The 19368-nt window shown below is 36.8% G+C and overlaps 3 protein-coding genes across 7 annotated transcripts in view; all 3 read left to right on the forward strand.

The window, feature by feature from the left end:
• The first annotated feature begins 1843 nt into the window (after positions 1-1843).
• On the forward strand, positions 1844-3358 carry LOC127624650 (outer dense fiber protein 2-like). The gene is made up of 5 exons (XM_052099463.1): positions 1844-1957; positions 2682-2813; positions 2907-2981; positions 3089-3160; positions 3262-3358. The coding sequence occupies exons 1-5, from the start codon at positions 1955-1957 to the stop codon at positions 3310-3312; spliced, it is 333 nt and encodes a 110-aa protein (XP_051955423.1). The 5' UTR covers positions 1844-1954; the 3' UTR covers positions 3313-3358.
• A 6-nt stretch (positions 3359-3364) lies between these two features.
• LOC127624542 (outer dense fiber protein 2-like) lies at positions 3365-6317 on the forward strand. Its single transcript, XM_052099318.1, has 4 exons — positions 3365-3376; positions 3534-3686; positions 5802-5914; positions 6063-6317. The coding sequence occupies exons 1-4, from the start codon at positions 3365-3367 to the stop codon at positions 6196-6198; spliced, it is 414 nt and encodes a 137-aa protein (XP_051955278.1). The 3' UTR covers positions 6199-6317.
• Positions 6318-12301: 5984 nt separating this feature from the next.
• The window catches only part of LOC127624744 (spectrin alpha chain, non-erythrocytic 1-like), a 50100-nt gene continuing 43033 nt past the window's right edge, over positions 12302-19368 (forward strand). For 2 of the 5 annotated variants that reach the window (XM_052099603.1, XM_052099605.1), the window contains exons 1-2: positions 12328-12388; positions 18109-18161. In XM_052099603.1, the coding sequence (XP_051955563.1) occupies positions 18132-18161 (30 nt within the window). In that variant the 5' untranslated portion in view covers positions 12328-12388; positions 18109-18131. Of the gene's footprint in view, positions 12389-18108; positions 18162-19368 lie in introns of all 5 variants that reach the window. The other 3 variants (XM_052099600.1, XM_052099604.1, XM_052099601.1) reach the window with 3 other exon arrangements.

A 19368-nucleotide genomic window follows, 5' to 3' on the forward strand; every position in this document is an offset into this window, starting at 1 on the left:
CTTCCGTATTTATGTATTAATAATTGTTATTACATTTTTTTATTATTGTTTATTTGTATTTTTAACCCACGGTCCTTTTATAGTTGTAGCCTACTGTTGATTAAGTTGTTCTATAACTTTTTCAATGCTAACAATAAAACATTTAAAAATAAACACATTTAGCTAAAGTAGCACTATTATTTATTACTGGTATCATGATAGCGTATACATTAACATTATTATTTTATAGTTTTTATATTATTATATATTTTTCTGTATTTTTGGTTGTTATTTTACTCATTTTAAATGAATGTATGGAGCATTTACAAACAAGAATGTTATTATTTATTTATTTATTTTTCTCAAAACATTGTTGTGGGGCCTCTACATTTTGTAGAGACTATTGTGCATGAAAATCCCTGGAGTTCAGCAGTTACAGAAATACTAAAACCAGCACGTCTGTCCAAATCACTGATATCACATTCCCCATTCTTATGGCAGATGTGAACATAAACTGAAGCTCCTGACCCGTATCTGCATGGTTTTAAGCACTTCACTGCTGCCACACGATTGGCTGATTAGATAATTACATGGATGATTGTTGGTGCCAGATGGGCTGGTATTTCTGTAACTGCTGATCTCCTGGGATTTTCACGCACAACAGTCTCTAAAATGTCTCCGAATGGTGCCAAAAACAAAAACATCCAGTGAATTATATTCTGAAATGCGGGTAGGCGCTGTTTTGGCGGCACAAGGGGAGGTGGTTTTAATGTTGTGGCTGATCAGTGTTTGTGTTTCTCTTTCAGCTCTTTTTAGCAGAATTTCGAGTAATTCTGAGAAACCGGCTCCAAAAGATGTTGTGATTTAGTAAATAATGTCTTTAATACCCTTTAATACACTATAGCCTAAAACAAATTATTTAAATATTTTAGTTTTAAGAAATGTGAAAAAAGTGTATATCTTTATCGCCCTCTTGTGGTCATCATTTATAAACAGAACAGTGGTCATCAAACTGACCCATCTCAAAGCCAGCCATCTAGTTTTATTTACATTTATTTTGAAACCCAAATCAACACAAACATTCCAGTTTCAATAATTTGTTACGTTTGATCATTCATCATCATGTTATAATTTTTAAAGAAGCTCATCCATATTTATAGGAAAAGGAAAGAATGCATCACACCGCAGGCGTGTTATAGTAATAACTTTTATTAACTCAAAAAGCTAGTCTTAGGCATTAGTGCATGTATTGTCTGACACACACACGCATCAGTACCTTGGAACTACCACAGACTGTTAATATAAAAAAAAAATCCGTTTAAAACACTTTTATTTTGAAAGTCAATTTCTTCCATTTCTTCGATTTAAGATATGGGCTGCGTCGAAACCAGGAAAATGCTGCATTCGGAGGCAGGATGAAAATAAGTGCTTTTCAAGCTGTTCGGAGAACAGTTTCCTTAAGAGTTCCATTCATTCAAAACAGCTGTCAGTTAAGCCATTAACTGATTAGGCAGCAAGTCACCTGTCTACGTTTTCGGATATAACCACTATCAGCTCACCAGCGTCAGCACAGTAACACAGAAACTGCAATTTTCAAAATACCAGATGGCATTTCACGGATTTAATTGTTGTTAAATGTCTGTTGGACAAAGTTTATCATGAATGTCGCTAAACGGAGATAGCGAGCCTCAGTACTGTCCTTGACAACCTGCAGCTCTGATCTGTGTTAGGCTTGGTTTCTAGGGACACCGTTGCTATAGCCTGCATACTAAAAACGTTGAGCAAAGTCAGGCGCTTTCCGCCAATCACGAACAAGAACTGGCAACGAAACCTTTTGAATCAGCCAATCAAATGAAACACCGATTGTGCCTACAGGAAGACCCGCTTCTCGAGACTCTGGGGATGACAAGAAAACTGAAGCAGCTCGCAACAATTTTTATTTACAATTTAACCGTATCGACGTTTGTAATTTCGTATGGTAAGAAACCTTGTGTTTAAACACGTATTTAGCCTTCTTATCGACTCAAGAGAACTGAGTATTAAGACAAACGTTGAGCATTATTACAAAGCATTGCGTTTATGGATTTTAAAGGGATAGCTCACCCAAAAATTTGAATTGTCATCATTTACTCACCCTCATGCCGTCCCAGATGTGACTTTTTTTTTCTTCTGCAGAACACTACCAAATATCTTTAGAATAGCTCAGCTCTGTAGGTCCACACAATGCTAATTAATGGTCACTAAAACTGTAAAGCTCCAGAAAGCATCTAAAGGCAGCATAAAAGTAATCCATAAGAGGTATAATCTGTGTGTTCTGGAACACTCTAATCAATTTTGGGTGAGAACAGACCAAAATATAACTCCTTTTTCACTGTACATCTTTACATTGTAGTCTCTAAACAGGATTTTGATTTCAAGCTCGAATACACTTCTTAGTGCTTGGCGCGGAGTGCTAGAATGGCGCAAGAAAGTGTAATCGAACTTGACCTCATTATCACCAGAGACTGCTAACTGCGGCTTTGTGCTGGTTTGCCACGCCCATAGTTAAATCTAATTGGACTAAAATCCAGCTCCCACTAGCTGCATATTAAACATCAAATATGTTCTGATTGGCTGTGGAATTGTATTGCATTTCGTTATTAGTACATGGTATGAAACATTTTTAGTGTTGCATTAAAATTATTGAATTTATTTTTGTGCAGGAGAAAAAGACGTCTGGGTCAGACTCGTCACTCTTGGCACAAAAGAAGGATCTTTTACTTCAGAAGCTGGAGACTTTTGAGAGCACTAACAGAGCCCTCAGACATCTTTTGAGAGAGCAGCATAGTCGAGAGGTGCCACTTTGCTGCCTCCAACAAGCAAATCGTTTATAGTTTTAATCATAATAGTTATTTACTCATTCTTTATTGCTTTTTGTTTTTTAACAGATGGACTCACTTAGAATCTTGGAGCAGAAAGACGCTCCTCTGAAAAGACTTACTGATGTGGAAGCAGAGAATTCGGTTTGTATTTTTATTCAGTACTTATTCTCTAGGAATGATGTACTTGGATAGTGTATGCTGTTCTGCAAACAAATGATTTTAACTCTGAGCTCATTTCTCTTTGCCAGCGTTTTCTAGTAAAGCTTCAGGACAAAGAGAGAGAGGTTAACCAGCTTACTTCCATATTAGAGAATGAAAAGGTAAACTATTATGTTGTATGCTTATAGATGTGCCTGACATGATTTTATTCTTTATCATTGAGACTGTGAGCCCATCTCATTTATATATCTTATCGTAATAGGAGAGTTCAAAGACCACCGTTGAATTGTCCAAAGTCCTGGAATCCACCTGAGCCCACCTTCAGGGTCAGCTACGCAATAAGGAGGCAGAGAATAACCGTCTTAATGTTCAGATCAGTGTAATGCATACAGCATCGTCCTCATTATTATTCAACCAACAAGATTTTACAGTATTTATTCTACAAAACAAACTTGGACATTAGGTGATGTTGTTTTACTCTTTTCTGCATATGTGTTGTGTCCAATTGCTTTAGAATCTAGAGCGCTCCATTAGCCAGCAGAAGGGGAGCTGGATCACCTAAAGGAGCAGTTGCAGTGTGCGGAGGCTGAAAAGGAGGCCCTGAAGAAAGCCACACGGGCACAAAAACAGCGGGCACAGCGCAGTGAAGAGACCGTGGGACAGCTCCGCACACAGCTCATGGAGATAGTAAGAAGAATAGAGAATTTGGAATTGATTTAAAAGCAATATTCTGGGTTCAATACCAGTTAAAGAGATAGTTTGCCCAAAAATGAAAATTGTCTCATCTTTTACTCACCCTCATGCCATCCCAGGTGTTTATGACTTTTGTTCTTCACCAGAACACATTTGAAGAAAAACAGGAAAATATCTCCGCTTAATAGGTTCTTAAAATGCAAGTGGATGGTGATCAGGCCTTTGAAGCTCCAAAAATTACAGACCGTCAGCATAAATGTCATCCATCCAGTTGTTACATTAATGTCTTCTAAAATGATACAATTGCTTTTGGTGTGAAAAGTAATATTTAAATACTTTTTAACTATAAATCATCGCTTCCGGTCAGCGGCAGTATGCACATTCACGTCACGAGAGGGTTGAGTTCATGTGGTCTCTCATGTGACGTATTCATGTTGGCATGTTACAAATGTAATCTTATGTTTTTCTCTTGTTTGAAACATCCAGGATAAGCACAAAAATGCACCATTGTGAAAAACTTATAGAAACAAATACAGGTCTAAACAAAACCCAACAAAGCTTTTGTACAGCATTCCTACTACTCAGTTGTAAATATTGATGATGAGCTAAATTTCACAGACCACATTTCAAAGACTGCAAGATCATGTAGATTTACACTCTACAATATCAGGAAGATTAGACCCTTCCTCTCTGTACATGCCATACAACTGCTCGTTCAGTCCCTTGTCATAACTAGACTGGACTACTGTAACACTCTCATTGCAGGCCTACCTGCATGTGCAACTAGACCTCTGCAAATGATCCAGAATGCAGCAGCACGTCTGGTCTTTAATGAACCTAAGAGAGCACATCTTAGACCACTCTTTGTCTCTCTCCACTGGCTGCCGGTTCATGCACGTACTAAATTCAAGGCCCTGATGCTGGCATAAAAAACAGTCACTGGGTCTGCTCCAGCATACCTAAAAACATTTATGCAGAGCTACGTTCCCACCAGAAGCCTGCGGTCGGCTAAGGAACATCGCCTTGTCGTACCAAAACAAAGAGGCACCAAAACACTTTCCCGGACTTTCAGTTTCATCATACCACAGTGGTGGAATGACCTTCCCAACTCAATCCGGGAAGCTAACTCACTCTCTATCTTCAAAAAACGGCTAAAAGCACATATTTTCCAAAAGCACTTAACCGGTCACTTTAAAAAAAAAAAAAAAAAAAAATTACATTTCTTGTTGCACTTAAATCTGTTTTGTATAATATTCTGATGCTAGTGAAACTTTGTAATATGGCACTTTTCATACCACTGTCTCCTTAAGATGATTAGCTTATGTTTTCCTCTTTTGTAAGTCGCTTTGGATAAAAGTGTCTGCCAAATGAATAAATGTAAAGGTAAACAGTGCTGCTCTTCCGGGTGTGTTGCAAGTGTGTCAGTTCTCGCATGAACATGCCAACGCAAAGTCTCAAGCGTATATAGCTGCTGACTGGAAGCGATTATTTAAATTGTATTAAACCCAGATAATTCCTTTTAATGCATCTTCTGGGGTAGGGCAATGTTCTAATTGGAATAGTTTACAGTAATATGCTACATTGTTGTCACATGACCTCACTATGCTGCATGTTTTAATAAGCAAGTTGCAAACATTTCAGTAATAAATTTCAAGTTTAGAAATATGGTTATTTTTAATCTAATTATGTGTGCAAATTGTGTGACTTTTTGGCAGTTTGATCAAATATTGAGTCAAAAGGTGATTTTGTCAAACTGGAAATGGAAGGTCAGTTTGATTGTGTTGCATTGTGAGATACAGTATTCCACACATTTGCCTGTAAACAGCACAATTTGGCAAATGTTTTAGATCACTCCGGTAATTCATGCATACAGAAATACAGCAAACTACTTTTCTGTCAATAATATTATATACAATATATACAATAATAGTATGTAGAAGGCCATTCCAAACATACCTTATGACTTTTGGTTAAGCTTAAACCTATTATAAGAAAGTTTATATTTCAGTTGATAATAGTGGACTAGCTTTGTGTTTAACTTTTCAATGTAAAAACAAAAATATGATATAATAACATACTGTATAATCATTTATCCAATCTTCTACACAGGAAACTCAGTTGGCAGATGCTGTGTCAGCCACAGAGAACTGGAGCAGCAGCAGCCATGCAAAAGAGATGAAGGACAAGGGACAGCTAGAGATGGAGATCATATTGCTGAACAGGTTACCACAGATATCTTCCTAAACTCTCAATACACCATTCAGAACACAATTTATTCTTTGAATTCTGATATCAATCTATATACATAATATATAGAAGCTGTGTTAAAGCATATGTAAGTTTATTCTAGATATTTTTGTGTTGTTTTAGTGGTATTACAGACCTGACGGAACAGTTGCATGGGCACGAGAAAAAGGCCAGTTCTGAAAGAGATGGACTTTTAGATTGGCTGAATGAGCTCACTACAGAGAGCACAACTGTTCACCTAGAGAACCAAAGAACTTAAGGTGTGACGATCTGCAGCTGTACTCTCCAGTTTGTTCAGAAATCATCATGGAACTGTCAACAGTCATGAGCTCATAAACATACTTATTTACAACAGATTATCCTTCATTATTCAGCAAGTTTGCAGGGCATTGTCATTTAATCTCATATCATATGTAAATGGAGAAGCCAATCAATAAAAATTGAGTTTACATTGTAAAGTCTTAAAGGTACGGAAAGAAAAAAAGCCTGTTTAATTCTCAAGGCCCTGTTATACAAAATCTGGCCAAACAAAGGTGTTTTTCAGTTTGTTTCGGAGGTTAAAAAGCTCACCTTCGCAAACTTTCAGGAAAACTTTGTATCAGCTGTTTAACACCTTCTTACTGCCATTGGTCCATGTCATTGGTAGGTGTAACCTGGAGCTCCACCTCCACTTTGAGACTGGCAGCTAATTCCCATTCAGTGAGTTAAGATCAGTCAACATAAACACACCAACGTGTAGAGTTATTAGCAAGCTGGTGCAAATTTACCTACACCTGTATGATTATTCACGTAGAGACATTTTTCAAGAATATGTTTTTTAATTAATTAGTCTAAAAAGGAATCAAATCTACTCTAAATGTCTTTTCACTCTTGAGACAGGTTACTGCTTCATTCATGTGCCGTCTGCAGTGTTCTTGATAATCGCATGGATGATTGTTTGTATCAGACGGGCTGGTTTGAGTATTTCTGTAACTGTTTATCTCCTGGGATTTTCACACACAAAAGTCTCTAGAATTTACTCCGTATGGTGCCAAAAAGCATCCAGTAAGCAGCAGTTCTGTGGACAACAGAGAATGACCAGACTGGTTTGAACTAATAACGTCTACAGTAACTCGGATAACCATTCTGTACAATTGTGGTGAGAAGAATATAATCTCAGAATTCTGAGATGCGGGTTGGTGCTGTTTTACAAAACTGATGTGTGCTTCAGTTTACAGAAAAAGGCCTATTGACATCGTTTAAAAAGTCAGTGACTGAAGAACCCTTGCGATCACTTGTAATACTACTGTAACAAACTCAATATTGTGTTTTTACATTTTATTGTCAATGTCAAAAAAAGAGAATAAGTCTCACATCAAATGTCATTTAAACCGAGTTGTGGGGAAAAAATGCCATGTGTAAAATGACATTTCTAAATGTAATGTGTTTAAGTCCAAATATTTAGTATTTGGTGTGGATGTTTTTCTTGTTGCAGCTATCGACCGACTTTGCCTCATAGCCCTGATTGCACACTGCGAAACTATTGCTCTCTTTTGGCATTGCGTTGCTTTCTGAGATTCCTCAAATGCGTTTTGTTGTATTCCTTTATCTGAAGATGGGCAGCATCTAATTTCAGTTGGTAAATCTTTTCTGTTGTAGACGTCTATAAAAGTCACAACAGTATGCTTTTGAAGAGTTCTTGAGTTGCTTCTTGGTTTTGGGGGAGATTTTCAGTGTCTTTCTGATTCTGGAATACAAAGAGTTTATAACTTTAAAATATCACAATATATGTATATACACCGATCAGCCACAACATTAAAACCACCTGCCTAATATTGTGTAGGTCCCCCTCGTGCCTCAAACAGCGCCAATGCTATTCTGAGATGCAGTCTTCTCACCACAATTGTACAGAGCGATTATATGTGTTACCGTAGACTTTGTCAGTTTGAACCAGTCTGGCCATTCTCTATTGACCTCTCTCATCAACAAGGCATTTCTGTCCACATAACTGCCGCCCACTGTTTTTTTTTTTTTTTTTTTTTTTGGCATTATTTGTAGAATTTTTGCGCCTGTTGTGCGTGGAAATAACAGGAGATCAGCAGTTACAGGAATACTCAAACCAGCCCATCTGGCACCAACAATCATGCCGCGGTTCAAATGACTGGGATCACATTTTTTCCCCATTCTGATGGTTGATGTGAACATTAACTGAAGCCCCTGACCCGTAAAAGCATGGTTTTATGCACTGCACTGCTGCCACACGATTGGCTGATTAGATAATCACGTTGGTTATGGTTGGTGCCAGAAGGTCTAGTTTGAGTATTTCTGTAACTACTGACCTCCTGGGATTTTCACGCACAACAGTCTCTAGAATTTACTCAGAATGGTGCCAAAAGCAAAAAAACATCCAGTGAGGAGCAGTTCTGTGGATGGAAATGCCATGTTGATATAAGAGGTCAACAGTGAATGGCCAGACTGGTTCAAACTGACAAAGTCTATGGTAACTCAGATAACCACTCTGTACAATTGTGGTGAGAAAAATATAATCTCAGACTGCTATTCTGAGATTTGGGTTGGCGTTGTTTTGGTGGCACAAGGAGGAACTACACAATATTAGGCAGGTGGTTTTAATGTTGTGGCTGATTGGTGAAGATTCTTTCATACAAAAAGATGTCCAATTTTATTTATATATATATATATATATATGAGAGAGAGAGTATTATTATATATTGTATGTTGCTGGTTTGACATTTTATATATTGCAATTTTATTTAAATGCATTAAGTGTGATGTAAGTAGGTAAATTCTTAGGCTACTGCATCAGGAACTGGTAAAAAAGACTTACTTTTGATTGTGTGAAATCAAATATTGTGGGAAGCGCATTTGAGTGTAAACACGATGATCCAGATTCAAAACAATCCAGAGTGAAGTGAGCGGAGCACAGAGTGGAGGATTCGGATGGAGTCCATTCATTCGTTCTGTGTTCATTATCCAATGGCGAAGCAGCTCCTCTTGCTGGGAAAAACTGAGAGGAACAGAATAATCTGTATTTTTTTAACAGCCATGTTTAAATAGTAGTAAGTCTGAGCCTATTTTGGCCATCTCTGATCATAAGCAACCTTTTTTTATTATTGCAAAAAATTCCAATCTAAAACTGAGGCATTAAAACATTAAAGAATACATATCAAGTAACCACAGTAAAGATAGTTTGCAGTAGGAATTTCAGACTTTGATTGGCTATAAACCCGCTATGCGCTGTCGATGTAAATAATGCTGCTTGCATTTTTTCATGATTTGTGAATTCAGATGACGTCATTGTCCGCTCTGCAATTGGTCGTTTAAATTGTACGACTCTTCATTTTCTAATGCAAATAGTTCCTAAAGACTGAAACCACTCTCATATTGACCCGTCTGATTTGTGAATTTTGTTTCACACCGGTTTGTTTTCCTGTCAACCATTTTAAGTTCATGAGTTAACTTTTCACTCTATACTTTCACATTTCCAGCAAACAGTCTGGGTTCATGCAAATGTACTTGTTTTAGATAGAGCTTGATATGTGAAAACTTTCACAATCACATTTGGTCACATTTGATTGCGTCTTACTGCTCTACCTGCATTGCCTTGAGTAATAATAGGAAATCATCTTATATTTCTCAAAACTGACCATCTTCACTGGTCATATTAGGCTCAAAAAGACCTTGACATTTTTTTTTTTCACAGATCAGTTTTTGTCTCGTAGCCAGGCTTTGAGAGGTCACATTCTTGAAACACATGATCATTATGAGAGAAAAACAGTTTCACACCATGTTTTCTGTCCATCTGTTTACTTGTAATGTTTGAAATTCGGCTATGCAAAAATGTAAAAAAAATTAGACCTTCATTTTGAAGGACAGGGTCATAAACATTTAGTCATAATCTATTATTACCCATCATTTTAATTTTCGTATTTTAATGATAAAACATGTAATAGTTTTTATTTTCATTCACATTTTCATTTGTAATCATGAACTTACGGTAAGAGCATATAGCAGATTATAAAGCCAATTTACTTATGAAGAGAACAGATGAAAAACAGAGACACCACACAAAGCAGATTCATGTTTTTTCCTCACTAAAACGTTAAAACACGACATATTAATGTATTCTGTTCAGTGTATTCTGCAGTGAAAGACCCTTGTGTATAAATATCACTCACTTTTGCACATTAATCATTGCTCTTCACAATCACAAAAGTGACCGATTATGGTTTCAAAACAGCAAATTTCTCCAAAAGGTGAGGAGTTTGGATCCCTGAAATTATTATTATTTGTATTTTTTTCATGGATTTATTTATCTTGTGGAATTTGATAATTTTCCACTGCACACCTGACAACCTTTCACAGCACACTAGTGTGGATGGGAAACACTGGGCTAAAACAAAGTGTTGATATTGGACTGGCTATGCAAGACTGTAGTTTGAAGTCATCACTTTTCTTTGCATGATACATTGACTGCATTTATACAATAGCCTAGGTCGGCGTTAGCAAGCTTGCCAGCTTTATCAATAGCTGTTAGCTAAATTTGGTGGATGATGACAGTAGGGGTTTATAAAATAGACTGTACATTATAAATATGTTGACAATGCACTATTGATGTCATTCCATTATAACTGTCATTTTGCGATATCGATGCGCTATTGTTTTATAATAATAGTTTGTATATATTTTCTGTATAACTAAGTTACATTACACTAATGAATGGGTCTTTTTGCATTATCTTGAACATTGTCTTGCATTCATTTCATGTGTAATTGTAGTTTAGCTAAAATTACACAGATATGTAAGCGCAGCATAATTCTAGCAGGAAGACTAGCAGCTGTACATCATCGCACCATTAATTGGGTAACTCCCAGCCAATCACATGTAAGCCATTGCTTTACAAGTCTGCTCAAAATCTATCACATTGCTGTTTCAGTGTGCTAACACAGCAGCCTCCACCACCCCACCACCACCAGTTGAGTCCTGTCCTGTACGGGGGTAGGCTCCTCACCCCTGCCTCCTATCTCCGGCAGGATATGACGGTTCCGAGTACAACTTCTTCGGACCGCCAGATGGGGCCTACGCCAAAGACAGACATTACTTTTCTGTTTTATATTCATCAAATACATGTAACAAATCTTAAATTTCACTCAGGTCTGCGAGTCTTCCTGATAGAACAATCCTTATGGCACTACATTTCTGTGCTTTGCAAGCCAAAAAGTGCTATTTGCCTCTGTCAATGCCCTACATTATGTTTTTGGACATCACTTTTAATATTTACTTATCTTCTGTTAACAATGTTTACCACATTTTCCCTTTAAAATCCATATAGGGCTCCCTTCCTTGAGTTTCTGCTGTTAGTCAGGAAAAGAACATTCTATCAGTCAGATCCTATCCCCATCCTTTTACAGAACTTGTGTGTCTAATATCTCTGTCCTCACATGATTTGTATGGCCTGGATTGTATAGATGTATGATCTAGATACTGCTGCAGTCAACACGGTTTTTGAGAAAACTGGCTTGGATCCATGTGAGGTCAATATCTACAGCCTGTACCATCAATCCCTAATATTCATATTTTAGCTTAATTTCTGAAAAGAATGACGATGACCCATATTATATTATACCGTCACCAGTTTTAATACACCCCCTCCAACCTATTTAATATACAACAAGTAGGATGTGACATAAACACTGGATTAACTATGCTTCTCAATCTATACATTTATGAAACAGATGCCAATTTTGAAATAATAATAATAATAATAACCGTTAGATTGGCACCCCCTGGACACACACTTCGTTGCAGGACTATATGACAGAATGTTTTGGCTTTTCTGAATGTTAACCCAGACCACTTTCTGTGCACCTTATTTACAGGCATTCTCATAAATTTTATGACGATCATGCCATGTGCCAACACACAGTGAATCAGCAAAAATCCCAGCCTTCAGAATAGGCAGCCAGATTTTTTATTATGGCAGCATTTTCCAGACCATGAGTACTCCCAGAAATTGAATAGGGATGTTGGATTAATTGAATTCAATACATAAAAAAAAAAAAGTAAATAAATAAAATGTCTAATACTGATCTAATATATGAAACTTGAAATTCAGCACCAATTTGCAGAAGCAAATTACCCAACCTCTAAAATTATTACATTTATTAATACAAATACATCAATGTTATATGTTTATGTTTGGCTGTTTAAAATAGAATACAGTATATGTAAAAAAAAAAAAAAAAGAATGGATTTTTTGTAATCACTTGGAGTCTTATCGAGCACTCTTCGGTATTTTCCGTCATTATTCGGGCAGTTGCTGCAGTGCATGATGTCACTGTTTCGCGCAGCTCGTTCCATTCGATCGCTCGTGCAACGCTGTTATTGCATTCGTTGAGGTCGCCACTCGTTTCCACCAAGTCTCAGAAAAACAGAGCAAAGCCATCGACAAGGTAAAGCCTTTGCTCATAACAGTTTTTAATCATGCATTTTACAAACAATACACGTTTCCTTTTTTACGTTTTATTGTAGAACTAATTGAATGGTGCGCTTTTAGGTTAGGTGGCGTTTGCTATGCTGTGCGCCGTGACGGGTGTTTCAATGGCCGTTTTTAGCTGTTTAAAAAAAGAAAAGGGTATATTTTCACATTTTAGGTATGATATGTCGTTATTACATTGTTTTGCGAACATAACAAGGGTTAAATTGCGTTTCTCCGACAAACTTTCATTGCCCTGCCCAAATGAAGTCGTTAGCAGCAGTCGGAGCTAACGCTATTCACGGCTAGATTATAAATAAAACATCATTCACAGATACAGGCTGATGTACAAGAACACTCATTGAGATATACGCACCTAGAGGGAATATACAGGAATAATTTAAAACAATTCAATTTAAACCTGATTCAATTATTTACATGTAAGGCATTTGCCTCTCTTGTAGATAAACATCAACCTCAACCTCTTACGGATCATAAAAAATGCTATTTGTCTTCGGAGCAGAGACATTCGTTTTAATTTACATTTTCCTATCAATATGAAATACGCAATTCTTTTATTTTAATTGGGTTAATGTGAATTTATATGAGTAAATGTTCATTTGGGGTATGGATGATCCGCCCAGCGCTCACCCTTCTCTTTCTGTCATTGGAATTAATGCACTGAAATAAGGCTCTGTCTTTCTGCTTGGCTTTTATTGTTTCTATTGGTATTTTTACACTCGCAGTTTCTATAATGAACGCCAAAATTAATTCCCTTACATCATATCAAACAGTACGTGTGTATTTTAGTAAATGGTGGGGTTGACCATGAATTCAGTACAATGTGTTAGGCCTGTTATTAGAAAGACAGCTGACATTTATTTACATTAGGTGAACGTTTTTCAAGGCAGGTCATATATGTATGTGTATATATATATATATATATATGTATATGCACTGATCTGGCTACACTGTTTGGATAGAAACAGCCAAAAGTAATGCTAGTCTAGTGTTAATGTTGTTACTATATTACAGTAGTCTGTAGTGTTTAAAATTGTGCTGGTATTGTCTTTTGGCTTATGCAGAGAGTTTGGAAAAAGATCAACATTTAAACTTTTGAAAATGCACAGCAATTTCTTTAGTTGCCTTTTGAACCCATGTACTCTTTTATAATAGTAAAGTGCTGACATAACCATGCATGCCAACTACTGACATGCCAACAGCCCTGCTGAGTATATCCAAAAAGCCCCAAAAGTCTAAAAGATGGCTGTTTTTGTGTTCAGATATTATCATGCAATGCATGTAATCTCCACAGTAGTCACACTGGACCCCTCATCTATTATAATACACCTTTTTCCATCAGGGTTTTAGATGCCCTAAATCAACACACTTGCTAATAAAATTTCAGGCCTATTTGCAGACTTGGCGCCTCAGTGCAATTATGTATTATGAAATAACCTTGCTCTTTCTGTCATCTCGGTGTCTGGAATTTAGCGCTGTTTGTCGGTCTCTGGTTTAATGACATAGACTCTGTGTCTAGTGTGTTACGGAAACAAATACATCAATGTTCATTGTTCTGCTTGTACTGTTTCCTCAGAGGCTGACGACATGCATGCTGAAATTGTAGAAAATCTATTTAAGGGTGTTGTCTCCTTTCTTATAACATTGATACTCAGGAGAGTGGCTCTCTGGAACATGGGGCATTTGCCATGCAGCTGTGCACACTGTGGCTATTTTAGTTGAACCCTCCCAAGTGTCTAAAGATCAGGGGATGGTTGCACCAAGTATACGTACATTACAACTTAGCCTAGTTGTGGCGTAAATGGGCACTAAGTTACAATTTACGCACTTCTAATTTTTTAGCGTTGCACCATTAAACTTAGGTAGGATGTAACCCTACGTATAAACAAAATATTTACAGAAGCCTCTGACCAGGAGTAACGGATGGAATAAAAAAGCAGACTCTCTTAATGATATCAATCAGCTTAAGTTTTGCATGACAGGCTTCCATCCTTTCGACATATATGATGATGTTGGCATTTACACTTATTAACATTTACGAGAGAACACATTATGTAAAAATAAGCATGAAACCGATCTAACAGTGCACTTTCCTGTGTATGGTGTCGAGTTTCAACATATATGAAATATATAAGGTATTAAAATTAATAATGTCTATTTTTCCAGCCTGTTGTATTAGTATTTATTGTCCCTTATGTGTCATATAATTTATTACAGCTGACAGTTATGTGAGCAAAAAAGGTTTGAACATCAACCGTAGCAAGATAAACTGAAATTCACCGCTTTTTAACACTTCTGTGTACAAATTTGAAGGCTGTTTAATGGATAAATACAGGTAAACGCTTATGACGTACTAGTTAAGTCTTGCCTTAAGAATGGGTGGAGCAACCAAATTAAGCACTGTCTTGACAAACTAACTAGTAATTACTAAGCCCTTAGTGTGAACTTTACATCTCAACTTGAGTGGTGGTGTTGTAGTGGTCTAAGCACATAACTGGTAATCTGGTAATCAGTAGGACGCTGGTTTGAGCCCCACAGCCACCACCATTGTGTCCTTGAGCAAGGCACTTAACTCCAGGTTGCTCCAGGGGGATTGTCCCTGTAATAATTGCACTGTAAGTCGCTTTGGATAAAAGCGTCTGCCAAATGCATAAATGTAAATGTAAATTAAGTGAGACCTTACGCATAGCTGGTGCAACCCTACACTGGGTCCCATACTTTGTGTGACGCTGGAGGCAAAACTATAGATCATCTTGTTTAAAAATGTTGAACCAAACCATTTTTACATTGACTTTCTTCTAATATTCCATTATGGACAAAAACGTGTGTTTGTGCAAGAAATAAAGGTGCCACTCTAAGGGGCCATTCACACAAATGCATTTTTGCATCCATCTGTGCTGTTGTTCAATTGCGCATCTTCGTGTCGACGCAAACAACAACAGCTGTGATATCCACTTTGTAACCAGAGACAACCCTTCAGGGTGATAACAAGGATATCTGAGGTAGTCACATTTTATTCAAGATTATTTTAATATCTATGCATCATATTACATTGCAAATTAAAAAGCATCTGGTGAAGTCTGCATTGCAGCGTAGGACAAGCAAGTAGCTATTAATTAATTTGATTATTTCTTTTTTTTAGCATGGAAATTAGGGCTGGGCAATTAATCAAATTTTATTTTCAGTTACGATTTGGCTTCCAACGATTATAAAAACAGGATAATCAAGATAAAACGATTATTGTGCCGCATTCCGTTTTGCAATGAAACACCCCAGCATAATATCTTTAAAGCATCCTTATTAAAGTTCAAATAATAAGGAAGTGGGTTATGACAATAAACTCAGAACTGTCATTTCTCTGTGCTGTCAGCACTGCGTGCGTCTATTTGTTGCGTGAAGTGACCGGGTAAGAGATTGAATGTTCTCCTGGCTTATGCACACTCTGGCGCGGGGACACTCGTCACCCGCGCACAATTGCTGCAACTAGATTATAACGTAGTGAATCATTATATATGTGTCACTTTGTGTATCTTATCATGAAGAAAATCGGCAATACGCAGCTCTATTAAGAAGAGAGAGTTAAAGATTGATTGAAGGTGAGAGATTGTAGTCTTAGCCCATTACTGGAAAAAAAATACTATTGATGCAGGTTTTTTGTCTTGTTTTCCAAAGTAATATCTAAAACTCCTTTAAAACAATGTACATTTACTTTAGGAGCTATACTGCAGATTGTTATCGAAGAATGTTGAATACAATATTTAATCATTAATGCTTGTCTGGGACACGTGGATTTTTAAGGGACAAGTGAAAGAGAATTTAACTTGCCTGACCGGACAAGCAGACTTAGTAAAATGCCAATAACGCAAAAATGACCGACTATATTTGTGATTGCCTAGGCCTATGTCACTTATTAGAAAGTTCATATTCCTGTTCTGCTGTTGAAAATAATGCAGATTGCATAATTTTATAATTTGCTAGCATTCTAGTAATAGTTCAAGGAAATTCATGGTTAAAAAGACAAGTTTTTTAAAAGTTCAATAAATGCATGATGCTTCCAAAGTCAATGAGTAATCATGTTAAATAATCGTGATCTCAATATTGACCAAAATAATCGTGATTTTGTTTTTTAATCATAATCGAGCAGCCCTAATGGAAAGATATATATCTTGATAATGATGTTTTTGCTCTGAAGTAGCATAAGTGTTTTGTTTTTTAAATCCGAGGAACCATCATTTCATCTAAACAGCCATTATAGCCATGTAGAACGAATATTTCCAAGGCATTAAATAAAAATTATTTATAAGGCATGTTTCCCACAGTTTTTCACAAAATGAACACAAGGGAGAGTAAAATGTAATCATTTTCATTGATTTGCACAGTTATACTTATATTTAACAATCATATTTGGAAGCTTAATAAAAATCTTATTTACCTTCATATATTTTACTAAATAATTTTGTACAAAGTGTGCAAAAACTACTTATTTTTTGGAAACCAGATTAATATTGATTGCATAGTACTAAATTATTACTGTGGAACTAAAGTCAAATATATTAAGGGCTTAACATAAATTCATTTATTTCTGTCCTATTTATGCTGCGTTCTATTTGTCTCTGAAGTCGGAGCTCGGGACTCGGATCAACGTCGTATCCATTAAAAAACAATCTGCCATCTCAGATGTGTATGACTTTCCTTCTTCAGCCGAACTGAAATAAAAATTTTATAAGCCCGTTTCAGCTCTGTTTGTCCATACAATACAAGTAAACAGGTGCAAGCATGCTGCTGGCTGTTTGACCATCCAAAAGGTATATTTAGGCAGCATAAAATTCATCCACATGACTACAGTCGATCAGTTAATGTCTTCTGAACCAAATTGATACGTTTGTGTAAAAAATAAATCGATAATTAAAACATTATTAATTAAAGAAAATTGACGCATCAGTTGACGCATCATGTTACCGCCGTGTGACATAAGCGAAGAAGTTGGAAGTGCGCGTTTTGTATACAACAGAGGGATGAGCGTCATGCAAGAGTTTGGTCATTTAAAACAACTATCCAGTGCTGGACGGAAGCAATAATTTAAAGTTAAGAACTTTTAATTATAATTTTTTTTTATGAACTCTTTTATAGAGTTGTGTGGATTACTTGTATGCTGTCTAAATATGACTTTTGGACAGTCAAACAGCCTGATTGCACCTGTTTACTTGCATTGTATGGACAAACAGAGCTGAAATGGGCTTATAAAATTCTTAATTGCTGAGAATTTGTATTTTTATTTTTTTAAGTGAACTAGCCCTTTAAGGTTGTACATAGAAAACAGGCCAATGGTTATGTGTTGTGCCATTGTGTTTTCTGGTTTCATGTTGCATCCACGTGTAATACAAACCTAAAGTGGTGTGCTTTTTGCAGAGGGATACCCTTATTTTTTATTCATGTGTACACTGTTTCTCTGATGTTCATCAGATGTTCTTCTCTTTCTGGTGGTTTGTGCTGTTTTATTACCTTGCCAGAGCTGAATAATCCTGCATGCAGTACCGTAGCACACTTAATCAGTGAATTTACTTAGGCCTTGATTTTATTGTATGGTTTTGTGTGACCCAATTGTTTTTAACAAATTATTTTTTTGAAAACCCCAATGTCTTTATCAATAACATTGTTTCACATTACGCCTTATAGCCACACCTGAGACACCTGTTACCATGTCCAAGTTTCTTAAACCCAAACTGAAGGTAAAGTGTGTAACATTGATTGTGTGTGTCAGTGTGTTTTGACCCTGATTTGCTGTGCAATAGCTACAAAGGAATGAGAAGTATTTCATTGTCAAATGTGGGAAGGAAGGAAGGAACTCTATGAGTGAAGTGTTTTTCTCTGTATTCTCTCAAAAAGAGAGACGCATGGGTTGGGCTCAGTCTTGGCTGTCTCCCCACACAGGCCCCATCACTGCAGCGTTGACACATTAGTCTGCATTGCAGTGATAAAAAAATGCTGCTAGATGCTATTTTTTTTTTTACACCTATTATTTTATAAGAAACAACGTCACCTGGGCTGAATGTAAGTGACAGGATCTCACAATTAGCTGTGGGGGAGATGCAAAGGGTGCTTTATTTTGTATTACTTGTTAATTGGAAAAATAATTTATACATTTGTGAGGTCTCTGGTCGAGATGTATAATATTTAATGCATGGAAACCAAAAGTGTGGTTTATTTGAAGCTTTTGTGTGTTTAATGCATGGTTTGTGTGGGAGTTTTCTGCATGATAGTAGTGGCGTGTGACATGGTGCAAAGGATTAAGTCACATTAAGTCCACCTTTGTGTGAAATTTAGATCCCTGGCAGCTGTATTGACTTGATTCTTGAATTTGAAGTCAGTCCTTTCTGTGCATACAGTTGCAATTTACCTTTTTTTTTCTGCTGCATAGTATGATCATAAATATTGAATGGTAAGGATGGGCTCAATTTCAGTATACTGTATGATCATCCTGAAAGAGTTCATTTGGCTTTCAACTCTTAATTGGGCAAGTGGTGGCTCAGCGGTTAAGGCTCTGGCACCGCCAAGATACCACTGTTGAGCCCTTGAGCAATGCCTTTTTTTGGCCTTGACCCTATCTGCTCCAGGGGTGCTGTATCCCAGCTTAGTTGGTTAAAACCACTGCATTTTATTGGCTCTGTACCTGTACTTTGCTTTAAGGCTAGTAGCCATTTGCAATGAGTAAACCGAATACACCCTGGATCACACAAAGACTCTCCAAAGTATCTCCATGTAAAAATCATATTCTTTTCCAACACCCGTACAGTTAATCTTAGCCAACCCAAATCATTGGAGACATCCCACCTGTTTCCTCTAAATTCCTAGGCCTGCATCCTCCCATTCTGTTGTCAGAGCCCTCAGATACAGATGTGTTTCCATGGAAACTTTCAGGCTTTCAACATTGACCTT

Source organism: Xyrauchen texanus, chromosome 31 (assembly GCF_025860055.1).
Source record: "Xyrauchen texanus isolate HMW12.3.18 chromosome 31, RBS_HiC_50CHRs, whole genome shotgun sequence".
NCBI classification, from domain to species: Eukaryota; Metazoa; Chordata; class Actinopteri; order Cypriniformes; family Catostomidae; genus Xyrauchen; species Xyrauchen texanus.